Genomic DNA, 12,053 nt, shown 5'->3' on the forward strand with positions numbered 1-12,053 from the left:
GTGTTGTAGAGGATTCTGGGTTATAGTCTAAGAAGCATATCCAGTTCACATGGGACAACCTACCTTCTGCCTTGCATTAACTGAAATGTGCTTAAGCACCCTGAAATAATCCTGTTTAAAATTCTTATTTGGATGTGTGGTCCATAAGAACATAAGAACATAAGAACATAAGAAGAGCCTGCTGGATCAGGCCAGTGGCCCATCTAGTCCAGCATCCTGTTCTCACAGTGGCCAACCAGGTGCCTGGGGGAAGCCCGCAAGCAGGACCCAAGTGCAAGAACACTCTCCCCTTCTGAGGCTTCCGGCAACTGGTTTTCAGAAGCATGCTGCCTCTGACTAGGGTGGCAGAGCACAGCCATCACGGCTAGTAGCCATTGATAGCCCTGTCCTCCATGAATTTGTCTAATCTTCTTTTAAAGCCATCCAAGCTGGTGGCCATTACTGCATCTTGTGGGAGCAAATTCCATAGTTTAACTATGCGCTGAGTAAAGAAGTACTTCCTTTTGTCTGTCCTGAATCTTCCAACATTCAGCTTCTTTGAATGTCCACGAGTTCTAGTATTATGAGAGAGGGAGAAGAACTTTTCTCTATCCACTTTCTCAATGCCATGCATAATTTTATACACTTCTATCATGTCTCCTCTGACCCGCCTTTTCTCTAAACTAAAAAGCCCCAAATGCTGCAACCTTTCCTCATAAGGGAGTCGCTCCATCCCCTTGATCATTCTGGTTGCCCTCTTCTGAACCTTTTCCAACTCTATAATATCCTTTTTGAGATGAGGCGACCAGAACTGTACACAGTATTCCAAATGCGGCCGCACCATAGATTTATACAACGGCATTATGATATCGGCTGTTTTATTTTCAATACCTTTCCTAATTATCGCTAGCATGGAATTTGCTTTTTTCACAGCTGCCGCACACTGAGTCGACATTTTCATCATGCTGTCCACTACAACCCCGAGGTCTCTCTCCTGGTCGGTCACCGCCAGTTCAGACCCCATGAGCGTATATGTGAAATTCAGATTTTTTGCTCCAATATGCATAATTTTACACTTGTTTATATTGAATTACATTTGCCATTTTTCCGCCCATTCACTCAGTTTCGAGAGGTCTTTTTGGAGCTCTTCGCAATCCCTTTTTGTTTTAACAACCCTGAACAATTTAGTGTCATCAGCAAACTTGGCCACTTCACTGCTCACTCCTAATTCTAGGTCATTAATGAACAAGTTGAAAAGTACAGGTCCCAATACCGATCCTTGAGGGACTCCACTTTCTACAGCCCTCCATTGGGAGAACTGTCCGTTTATTCCTACTCTCTGCTTTCTGCTTCTTAACCAATTCCTTATCCACAAGAGGACCTCTCCTCTTATTCCATGACTGCTAAGCTTCCTCAGAAGCCTTTGGTGAGGTACCTTGTCAAACGCTTTTTGAAAGTCTAAGTACACTATGTCCACTGGATCACCTCTATCTATATGCTTGTTGACACTCTCAAAGAATTCTAATAGGTTACTGAGACAGGACTTTCCCTTGCAGAAGCCATGCTGGCTCTGCTTCAGCAAGGCTTGTTCTTCTATGTGCTTAGTTAATCTAGCTTTAATAATACTTTCTACCAGTTTTCCAGGGACAGAAGTTAAGCTAACTGGCCTGTAATTTCCGGGATCCCCTCTGGATCCCTTTTTGAAGATTGGCGTTACATTTGCCACTTTCCAGTCCTCAGGCACGGAGGAGGACCCAAGGGACAAGTTACATATTTTAGTTAGCAGATCAGCAATTTCACATTTGAGTTCTTTGAGAACTCTTGGGTGGATGCCATCCGGGCCCGGTGATTTGTCAGTTTTTATATTGTCCATTAAGCTTAGAACTTCCTCTCTCGTTACCACTATTTGTCTCAGTTCCTCAGAATCCCTTCCTGCAAATGTTAGTTCAGGTTCAGGGATCTGCCCTATATCTTCCACTGTGAAGACAGATGCAAAGAATTCATTTAGCTTCTCTGCAATCTCCTTATCGTTCTTTAGTACACCTTTGACTCCCTTATCATCCAAGGGTCCAATCGTCTCCCTAGATGGTCTCCTGCTTTGAATGTATTTATAGAATTTTTTGTTGTTGGTTTTTATGTTCTTAGCAATGTGCTCCTCAAATTCTTTTTTAGCATCCCTTATTGTCTTCTTGCATTTCTTTTGCCAGAGTTTGTGTTCTTTTTTAAAGGGAAGATCAACAGCAGGTAGATAAGCTGTGTCCCTCCATGCCCCCCTCCTGGGAAGCTAGGTCCTGGTTTTCTTACAGAGGAACCCTGATATTCTTCAAAAGAAAGCCTGGGACATGTCTGAAAAACAGTAGCATAGAGAAATGGAGACTTACAGGAATCTGGCATCTCCTCTGTACTGCTTTTAATGTTTCTTACATTTTTATATTGCTGTGCTGTGACAGAGCAGGATATAAATCCTTTTATAAATAAGTATACTGCCCAAAGTGTTTTACTTTGCATTGCTTCATGATAAGTCTAGCATGGTTTAATACTAGGGTTGCCAGGTTCAATCCCTGAGACTGATCCTGTATCTTTAGGAGAAAAGAAAGTCAGCCAGTGCAGCTGTTCTTGCAACATTGTAATGAGAAAAACCACAAGGTGGAATTCTCCCTTCGCCCTGCACAACTTTTAAAGATACAGAAGACCTCTTGAAGGCTGGGCTTGGCAACCAAGAGGTCTTTTGTATCTTTAAAATTGTGCGGGGGGGGGAGGGAGAATTCCACCTTATGTTTTTTCCCATTACAAGGTTGCAAGAACACCTGCACTTGGCTGACTTCCTCTTCTCCTAAAGATACAGGATCAGTCTCAGGGACTGAACCTGGCACCCCTATTTAATACAGAGGGGGAAAACATAAGAGTACCGTGATAAAAGATGTCAGACTTGGAGATTGTGCTGAATAGAGGGAGTAAGAAAAGTTCTGGTGAACTACATCAGAGCAGCATTTTATTTTCTACACTCAAACACTACATGTAGGGACAAAAATACATCTGAAACTAAGAACAAGTTCCTTAGGTGGCAATCCAATACATATCTACTCAGAAGTAAGCTTCATTGGGTTAAATGGGACTTACTCCCAGGTAAGTGTGTATTGGACTGCAGCCTTAGTTTGCTTTTTACCTCCTTCCTCCCAATCCCTTTTCCTTTTGTGTCATGTCTTTTAGCTTGTAAGCCCGAGGGCAAGGTCTGTTTTATTACTGATATTTGTATGCCTGTCTGGGAGCTTTTTCTACTGAAGAGTGGGGGTTTAAATGTTAAAATAATCAATAGACAAATAGTAATTGTGCTATAAACATTCACAAACATAGGCAAGCATGGATGGAATTGTTACCTTTATTCATCTTTCAGAAAGATGTGAGACTACAAGCCTCACTGAGGATGCCATGAATTTGAGGTTCTACCCACAGCTTTTTAAATAAAAATGTTTCAGTACAACAGGAATCTAGAAGCATTTCCTGTGTACTATATTGGGCCCAACTTCAGCATATTCTTCCTTGGATATCCACATCTCCTGAAAGGCAGAGAGAGAAGAAAGAATAGATCCTCCCATCCAGACAGAGATCTTCCTGTCAGAAGGTGCTTGGACCATTACCTCTGTGTCCTTGGGAGCCATGCGAATCAACTCCTTTGTCAAGCGTTCAGAAATACCAGGAAAGAGGCTGGAACCACCGGAAAGGAGTATGTTGGCATACAAAGTGGTCCTCAAGTCAATATCACATTTCATGATGGTGTTGAATAGGAGTTTGTCAATTCCTGGAGCCTCCATTCCAATGTTAGATGGACGAAAAAGGGTCTCAGGACAGCGGAACAATTGGTTGTGGATTTTAATGATCTGCCCATCAGGCAATTTCCAAGTTTTCTCAATCGCAGTAGGTCTTTTAGCCATCTCTTCCTCAGGGTTCAAGCACACGTAGCACAAGGCCTCCTTGATTATTCGCACAATTTCCCTCTCAGCTGTGCTCACTAAAGCAATGCCGCTTTCCCTCAGGATCCTCATGAGGTATTCTGTAAGGTCCCGACCTGCCAGGTCAAGCCGGAGAACAGCGTGAGGCAAGCAGTAGCCCTCAAAGATTGGGACAGTGTGGGTGACGCCATCACCAGAATCCATCACACAACCTGTAGTTAGGCCTGCAGCATAGAGAGACAAGACAGCCTGGATGGCCACGTACAGGGCTGGTGCCTCGAATTTTTCAAAGAGCAGTCTTGTCATTTGTTCCCGATTGGCCAGTGGGTTGAGTGGTGCCTCGGTTATCAGTGCTGGTCTTGTGCAGGAGTTTAACTTCAGTTCATTATCATAAACATGCTTCCATATTTTCTCCATGTCTGACCAGGAAGTGACAATTCCATGTTCCACTGGATATCTATCGGATTTTAATGTAAGTATAAAGGAAGATAGTATTATTATAATTTATCATCCCTAAAACCTTAAGCATTCCCCACTTACAAATACACATTCATATGTACTCAGTAGAAGCACATAGTAAACTTTTGGTACTACTAAATGCATCAGCATCTTATGTGCTCCCTAGGTATTGCATGTGCAGGTATGTGTAAAAACATATCAAATCAGAAAATAACCAAAGGGCTAAGTCTAGTGTAGTACTGGGGGGGGGGGCAGAATGATTAATTTCTGGAGCAGAGGATAGGTTTTGTGTTTAGTAAAGCAAAAAATATAGTGTGACCCCCATACTTCTATGGGGTGTGTGGTGTGGTGGTTACAGTGTTGGACTAGGACCTGGGAAACTAGGGTTGAAATCCCATCTCAGCTATGAAGTTGACTGGGTGAACTTAGGGTAGTTGCTGTCTCTCAGCCTAAGATATGTCTCCGGTTGTGAGGATAAGGGGGGGGGGAACAGACCCACGTACACTGCTTTGAGTTCCTTGGATGAAAGGCAGAGTATGCATGTAGGGAATAAAAATAAATACCCATGTGGTTCCATGACAAATCTGAACCAGTTTCAAGCATCTTTCATTGTCATGGGCTGCAGCCAAGAAACCTTGGGAACTGTACTTCTGTGAGAGGCCTGAGGTTCCTTAGCAGAGACTCTTCCAAACTCTCACAGACTAGGGTTGCCAGGTTCAATCCCTGAGACTGATCCTGTATCTTTAGGAGAAAAGAAAGTCAGCCAGTGTAGCTGTTCTTGCAACATTGTAATGAGAAAAACCACAAGGTGGAATTCTCCCTTCGCCCTGCACAACTTTTAAAGATACAGAAGACCTCTTGGAGGCTGGGCTTGGCAACCAAGAGGTCTTTTGTATCTTTAAAATTGTGCGGGGGGGGAGGGAGAATTCCACCTTATGTTTTTTCCCATTACAAGGTTGCAAGAACACCTGCACTTGGCTGACTTCCTCTTCTCCTAAAGATACAGGATCAGTCTCAGGGACTGAACCTGGCACCCCTATCACAGACCTGTTCTTTTGGGTGGAGTGACGTAGCCAATTGAACCAACTTCATATGTATTATAGATGTATATGAAGTAAGTGTCAGTTCTTGCAACTCAATTTTAAATACAGTATGTGAAAATAATGTACGGCTATATGATCTGTTTAGAATAGGGGTGAAGAGTTCAGTGTGAAAATGAGTACACTGCAAACCATAGAAGAATGTTACAAATAACCACCAATCCATTAGAAACAAGAGTTTCTAAACCCTACTCACTCAGAGCCAGCTGCTAGACATTGCATTGATGGAACCATGTAGTTTCCAGAACAAATTGCACCCAAACTATAGATTACAACATTGTCTGTTTGTGAGTCTGCTGATGTTGACTTTTGACTAGGAATCTTCTGCAAAAAATTTCAGCTGAGTGTCGCATGCATTAACCTGAGAATTAGTCCCATTCACTTATGTGAACAGCTTGGTTAACCATGAAACTCCATTGCTGTAGGCTTAACTTAGTCCAATTACTTCAGTAAGATTCAAGGACAACTCTGGGTAGATCAGGGCGAATGTGTTTGATAGGATGAAGTGCAAAATAAACTTAGTTATCCCAAGCAATACTGTTTTAGGTTTTGGTACTTGGGAAACTGATTTCACAACACTCCTATTTGTTTTTATTTTTTTAAAGAGACAATCAATTGGCTTTTAGTTTTGGGCTAAGTACAGTGATCAGCTTTCCTGGAATAGTACTCAATTGATCCACTTTGACCTCACAGCTGAAGTGAAGCAGCCACTTGGGGGGGGGAGAGCAGCCCCTCTGTCATTCCCCTTGAACCCCTCCTCCAGACCATATTCCCTGAAACCATCCCCCCCACACACACAAACTTGCTGTTCTTCTCCTTAGCTCGTGCTGGCAATAATGCTTGCTTGTTGCTGACCTGGATGGCTGTCTTGCTGAATTGCCTTCTTCCAATGAATTACAGACTGTGCTATTGGGAAAGTTCTCTGAATAAGTGAGCAGGCGGGGAAGCAGCAAACCCAGACCACTCACTCCAGCCATCATTGTGCATATGAATGCACTTCTCTGATCATGTAACACACTTGTAATGCCAACACTGTATTGCAATAGTTGTTTGAGCAGGTAAGGAGCAGGCCCCAGTTAGAGTTATGAGTGAGAAGTAGGAAAGTATTGGAAGGCAGAGCCACGTGTGCTATGCAGCCTGCCTTGCACCCCTAAGCTGGCTTGCTGCCTTCAAGTGTGGTGGAGGACACTGTCCCACCACCAGCGATAAAGCAACATGGGGGGAGACACCTTCATGAACTTTGCCTCAGGCAGCTAACTGTCTTGGACTGTCCTTCAGCAGCTAAAATCATGGCATTTTCAGACAGTCCTAATTTTGAAGATTGTGCACACATGATATTTATTTATTTATATTTGTTATTACATTTATATCCCACCTCTCCTCCAAGTTGCTCAAGGTGGTATACATGGTTCTCCTCCCTCTCCATTTTATCCTCACAACAACCCTATGAGATAAGTTAGGCTAGAGACTGTGACTGGCCTAAGGTTACCCAGCAAGCTTCATGGCTGAGTGGGGATTAAAACCCTGTCTCCCGGGTCCTACTCTAACACTCTAACCACTATATCACAGTGGATACCTCCCTTGTCTCAATGCATAAATAGCAACTGACAGGATCTGTGTGACCCGTACAACATACTCTTCCCCCTGTATGTTTCCATTACTCCAGATGAGTTGCTACCATGGCACCAACCAAACACCATGAGTTGTTGCAAGGCACAGAGTGAACTGGCCACCCTTTTAGTAATGTGCCTCAGACACTGAGGTCAACCATGAATGGCTTTTCATCCTATTTATTCCTCAACGGGATAATTCCTCTCCTTCCCCTATTTTGTCCCGGCCTTGTGTTTGTTAAAGAAGCATTTGACATCCTAAGCTCTTTTGTTTTTTGTACTTCCATTAACACTTCAATCCAAAAAAGGTACTATTTTAACAATATGACTCTCTTAATGAAAAACTCACAGCTTGTGGCATCTTGGGGTAGAGACACACTATTTCGCCAGTTCCAGTGTGTCTCCACCTCTCTTTTCTGAAAACAGGGGCACGCAACATTAATCAAACCCCACCCCTTTTTACTGTAAAACCTGGTGGGATCAACTTGAGCGTGTTTTCTGTTTTTAAATGCACTTCAAAGAGTTTTTGCAACTGATCGGCAGATCAACCCGTTCCCCTCCAGGCGTGGTCAATGGAAACGTTTTGCTGTAGGCAACTAGTGTGCTCACAGCCTTATTATTTGTTTCCTGAAGCTTTATAAAACTGTTTGCTAGCATCCACATTTAAAAAAATTTCCAAAGCAGGTTTAGAAAGATCTCTCAACTTCCTTAACAACCATTCTTCTCACAGCTTATATGCTTAAGATTTACCAGCCCTTTTCCAAGGTGTCCAGGAAGGTTTAGAGGAGCCTTCTTCAGCGTTGTAGTCTAAAATGTCTGGAGGGCAATAGTTTGGAGAAGGCTGGCTTAGAGGATACAGCAGTCAGGAAGCTAGACAAGCATTTTATTATCTCTCTTAAACAAGAACAGATCAGGAAACTCCTGACTCCATCTGTATACCAAGGGCAGATCAATCCAAACCCCCAATTCACCATACCGCAGGGAAGTATGGGATGAGGCAGATGTGTCCTTCCACCTAGCTCTGTCCATGTCCACATGTAGCAGGGGAAAACTACCACCAAGAAGCACCCCAATGAATCTACTCAGGTGGAAGTTACCACCAATCAATCATTTCCCCATCAACATTAGCCAGCAGAAACTCCTGAAAGAGGGTGTTTTGGGGGCAGGGAGAGGATGGAGTTGGGTTGCTATCCTAAGCCAGACCTCTGCTGCTGTCACATAGCAGCAATGGGACCAATTCAGACTGGTGTATTGAAGAGGCTTTTTCCCCTGCCTCCCCTCTTTCCACCCTGGCTGGTACGAGTGGCAGGCCTGGTGATGGGACTGTGACTACACTGCTCCATTAAGTTACACTGCTCTCATCACAGGGATTGCGACCTAAATCCAGTGCCACCTAGAGACTAATCAATATAATGACACTATCCACACACCAGATTGGGCTTAGTTAGGGGGCTAAACTCATCCCAAACTCTGCCAGCATGGTATATCTACCTCAAACACACATCCTGGTTCTGGTAGCTACCTCTACCCAGTCAGCTGCTTTGTGTTCTTATGGTGCTGTGTATGTGCAGCATGATCAGGAAATATGGTGGTAATGGCTTGGATGCCATCAGCTATTAGGACTAGGGTGGAGAAACCATGACCCTCCAGATGTTGTTGGACTCTAACTCCCATAAGCCCCAGCCACCATGATGTAGTCCAGCAACATCTGGAGGGCCACAGGTTCTCTGTCTCTGCACTAGGACCACCAACAGCATGTGCAGTGAACGGATGGGAGAAAAAGAGGTAATGGTTGGGTTGAACTGTCAGAGAGGCTAAATTGCCCAGTATGGCCCAAAGAGTCACTTGCTAAAGGAAAAGGCCCTATTCTACACTGAGCAGTGACCATTTATAGAGGAATCTGTCAATGCTCTCCCAGTCACAGAAATACTTAGAACAGGGGTGGGAAGCCTTAGGCCGGGGGACTGAATATGGCCTTTCAGGTCTGTCTATCTGGCCTCAAGATCCTCTCTTGGCCATACCCCCTCTCCCTGTCCCAGCCCTGTCCTTAAGTGCTTTTGCCTGTCTAGAAGGGGTTCTTGAACTGTGATAATGTCTCTTGCTTGCCTGGATGGAGTGATGTGTGGGTCGTACAAATGTTGCCTTTTTACAAAGGCAAGAGGCCCATCTCTTGCTCTGCCCACTTTTATCCTTGACTCCACCCACCGCTGGCATGTGGCTCCCAGACGGCTACCAATAAGGGAATGTGGCCCTTAGGCTGCAAAACGTCTGCCACCCAGCCTTGGACAATATCAGGGCAAAAACACTCCAGGAGGGTGTGAAGCAGGACTAGTGAAGGGGGTGGCCTGTGGAGTATCAGATAAAAAGGCTTGGAGGGCAGCATTTGGCCCCTGGTCCTGAGGTTCCTCACTCCTGCTCTACCTTATTGTGGCACTCTAGTTTTCATTAGACTGAAGCCCTCTTTTGTGGCTCACTTGCTGCTGCTGCCGCCGCCACCCCCTCCTTGTACCACCGCAGGCCTTCTGTTTCCCCAGACACCCCCATTCTTTAGGAACCAGTTTTTTACAAAAACCATAGTTTTCAGCTTAGCCAACACGTATCGCTTCCCTACTATTCAAATTCCTCAATGTTTTCCGAGCACCTGAGGGAGAGGATCCCTCGCTTGGCTTGTGCTTCGTCACCAATGTAGAAATCCTTCTGGCCAGCACCCAGCATCACAGACTTGGCCTTGGGGCGGCCTATCAAGTTGGTGAAGATGACACGTGGTTCCTTGTCCCCAGCGACACCAGCCTTGAGCAGACCTGAGCCATTGTCGAACACCACAGCTGGTGGCAGCTCACCCATCCCTGAGTGATGGTTCTACTTCTGCCTGTTCCTGCTCAGGGCACTTGACTGTCAGTGGGGCTGTCTTATATTGGGGGAAGAGTAAGGCTAACAACCTTCCCAGGCATGTGCTGCTGGCTCTATTGTGACTTACATGTTGCTATGATACCTTCTCCTCAAGCTTTGTAAGTCTCTGAATATCTATTTGAATGGGAGATGGTGAAGGCAAAAATTCTGCTGTCTGTGCACATACCATGAGTCAATCTTTCATGCTTTAAGAACCCCATGGAGACTGTTCATAAGGGAAAATAGAGCTCTGCCCCACCAATCTCAGTCTGCTCTCCACCAGCCCCCAGCTACCTGCCTTCTTTCTTACATCCACCCCAGGGAGCAGCTCTGCCTGTCAACTTTCTCTTCTTTCATTTCAGTGTTGCCACTGTAGAACTCTGCAAGGAGAAGGTTGGAGACAAGTTTAGAATTAGTTGGCTCATTCTGTCATTGGTTCTGCTGGGCACCACTGCAAGAACCACAAGACTGTGGTTGTCCCCTTCTCTTAGCTAGGGGATGACTTGTACGGATGTAATGTGGGAATATGTCACTGTTTTAATACAATCAGTATTGGGACTAACCTCCCAATAGTCTTTGAAAGAAGAACAGACATAGCATTCTAGGTGTTGCAAATGGTAGAGAATTCCAAAATTACACAACTAGAAATGTTATCAGGCCTAACCACCTCTCCTAAAGAAGAAGTTTCCATACCTTAACCCCACTACAGATTCAGCCATATCATCAGGACTGTGTGTATTCTGTGATTAGGCACACAATCTAGAATCATAATAAACGTTTCTAAGTGTGTGTCCAATGCCTGGTGAAATCAGGGATTTCCAGTGGTAGGATTTCAATGCACAGCGCTTTACACCTTCCAATGGGTGGAGGCAGAATGAATTATGCAAAATAAGCAAAAACATTATTGTAGTAGTTAATGAATATTTCTATGGTGATCTGAGCACCTCTAATGAAACGTGTATGCTAAACTGATATAGATCAATAGTATCAAGTATCAGGTGTCTGGGGAAAAAAGGATTCCTATGTCTTGAGCTACGGGGGGGGGCTACACACATGTGGTTACAAATACATTAACATGCTTTGCTTAATTTGAACATGTCCTACTTCCAGAATTCAGCTTCACTTGGGGCAGAATTTGAGTTACATTAGCCCGGATTTGTATTTATTTTATGCATTTGTTTACTTATTGCTAGATTTTTCTATGCATGAGAGATCAGAAAAGGTGTTAGGTGAAAATACTCCAGTCGTCCTCCTGCAGACCACCTTGTCAGCTGGTCTGGACTAATTAGAAGGCATTAATGGGTTTCAGAAGAGCTGTCTCAATTATTGATTTTGTATGCCTGATTTTTGTATGCTTTTCTATCACCACCGATATGTTTATTTTGTTTGAAATGTTTGAAAATTCAATAAAAAGTTATTAACAACAATAAAAAAGGTTCCTGCTGGGAGGAAGGGCGGGATATAAATAAAAAAATAATAACAAAAAGGTGTTAGGTGAAGACCAGAGGTGTAGTCTTCCAGGTTCTTAGGGAACGTAGACCCCTTACTTTTTTGGGAGCCAGGTCCCAGCAGGGTCCCTTTTTTATCTCCAGCATCCTATAAGTCAGAGCTTGGAAGTAATTAATTCATGCTCTCCTCGGGCTGTAGGTCTGATCGTATCCCCCAGTAATGATGGGATGCGATACTTACACTGGCTTACTGTCCCCAAATATAGGCGGGCCTACTCGTTGGCTCGCTTTGAAGCCCTACCCTCGAAATTATTGGAGGGTAGGTACGATAAGACCCCGAGAATGCTCAGGTACTGCCCCTGCGATACACATGAGGTGGAAACGGTTTCGCACGTTCTTTTTAAATGTAAATTTTATGAGGGAGTTAGAAATGACCTTTTAATCCCTATTCTTTCAAATATACCAGGTCGTACTCCCAGCATACTTTTAACAATTCTCCTTCAGGGCTTTGACGAAGCAATTACCATGACAGTGGCTAAATACTTAAATCAGGCCATGATGATTAGGAAGGTCGTGACTGGGACGGGCTCCTGAGTATTTATAATTGCTAATTGTTTT

General features: G+C 44.1%; 1 protein-coding gene across 5 annotated transcripts; it reads right to left on the reverse strand.

The window, feature by feature from the left end:
- Positions 1–3,347: 3,347 nt before the first annotated feature.
- ACTRT3 (actin related protein T3) lies at positions 3,348–6,426 on the reverse strand. Of its 5 annotated transcripts, XM_061637289.1 has the most exons (3): positions 5,685–5,867; positions 3,618–4,386; positions 3,348–3,536 (listed from the first exon to the last, which is right to left on the reverse strand). In XM_061637289.1, the coding sequence occupies exons 1-3, from the start codon at positions 5,720–5,722 to the stop codon at positions 3,468–3,470; spliced, it is 876 nt and encodes a 291-aa protein (XP_061493273.1). In that variant the 5' UTR covers positions 5,723–5,867; the 3' UTR covers positions 3,348–3,467. The 5 variants fall into 5 exon arrangements, with proteins under 5 accessions (XP_061493273.1, XP_061493270.1, XP_061493271.1 ...); XM_061637286.1 differs by lacking the exon at positions 5,685–5,867 and adding an exon at positions 6,344–6,426 and having other exon boundaries at positions 3,348–4,386; XM_061637287.1 differs by lacking the exon at positions 5,685–5,867 and adding an exon at positions 6,285–6,357 and having other exon boundaries at positions 3,348–4,386.
- Between the last annotated feature and the right edge of the window lie 5,627 nt (positions 6,427–12,053).

The sequence above is a fragment of the Rhineura floridana genome, chromosome 7 (assembly GCF_030035675.1).
Source record: "Rhineura floridana isolate rRhiFlo1 chromosome 7, rRhiFlo1.hap2, whole genome shotgun sequence".
NCBI classification, from domain to species: domain Eukaryota; kingdom Metazoa; phylum Chordata; class Lepidosauria; order Squamata; family Rhineuridae; genus Rhineura; species Rhineura floridana.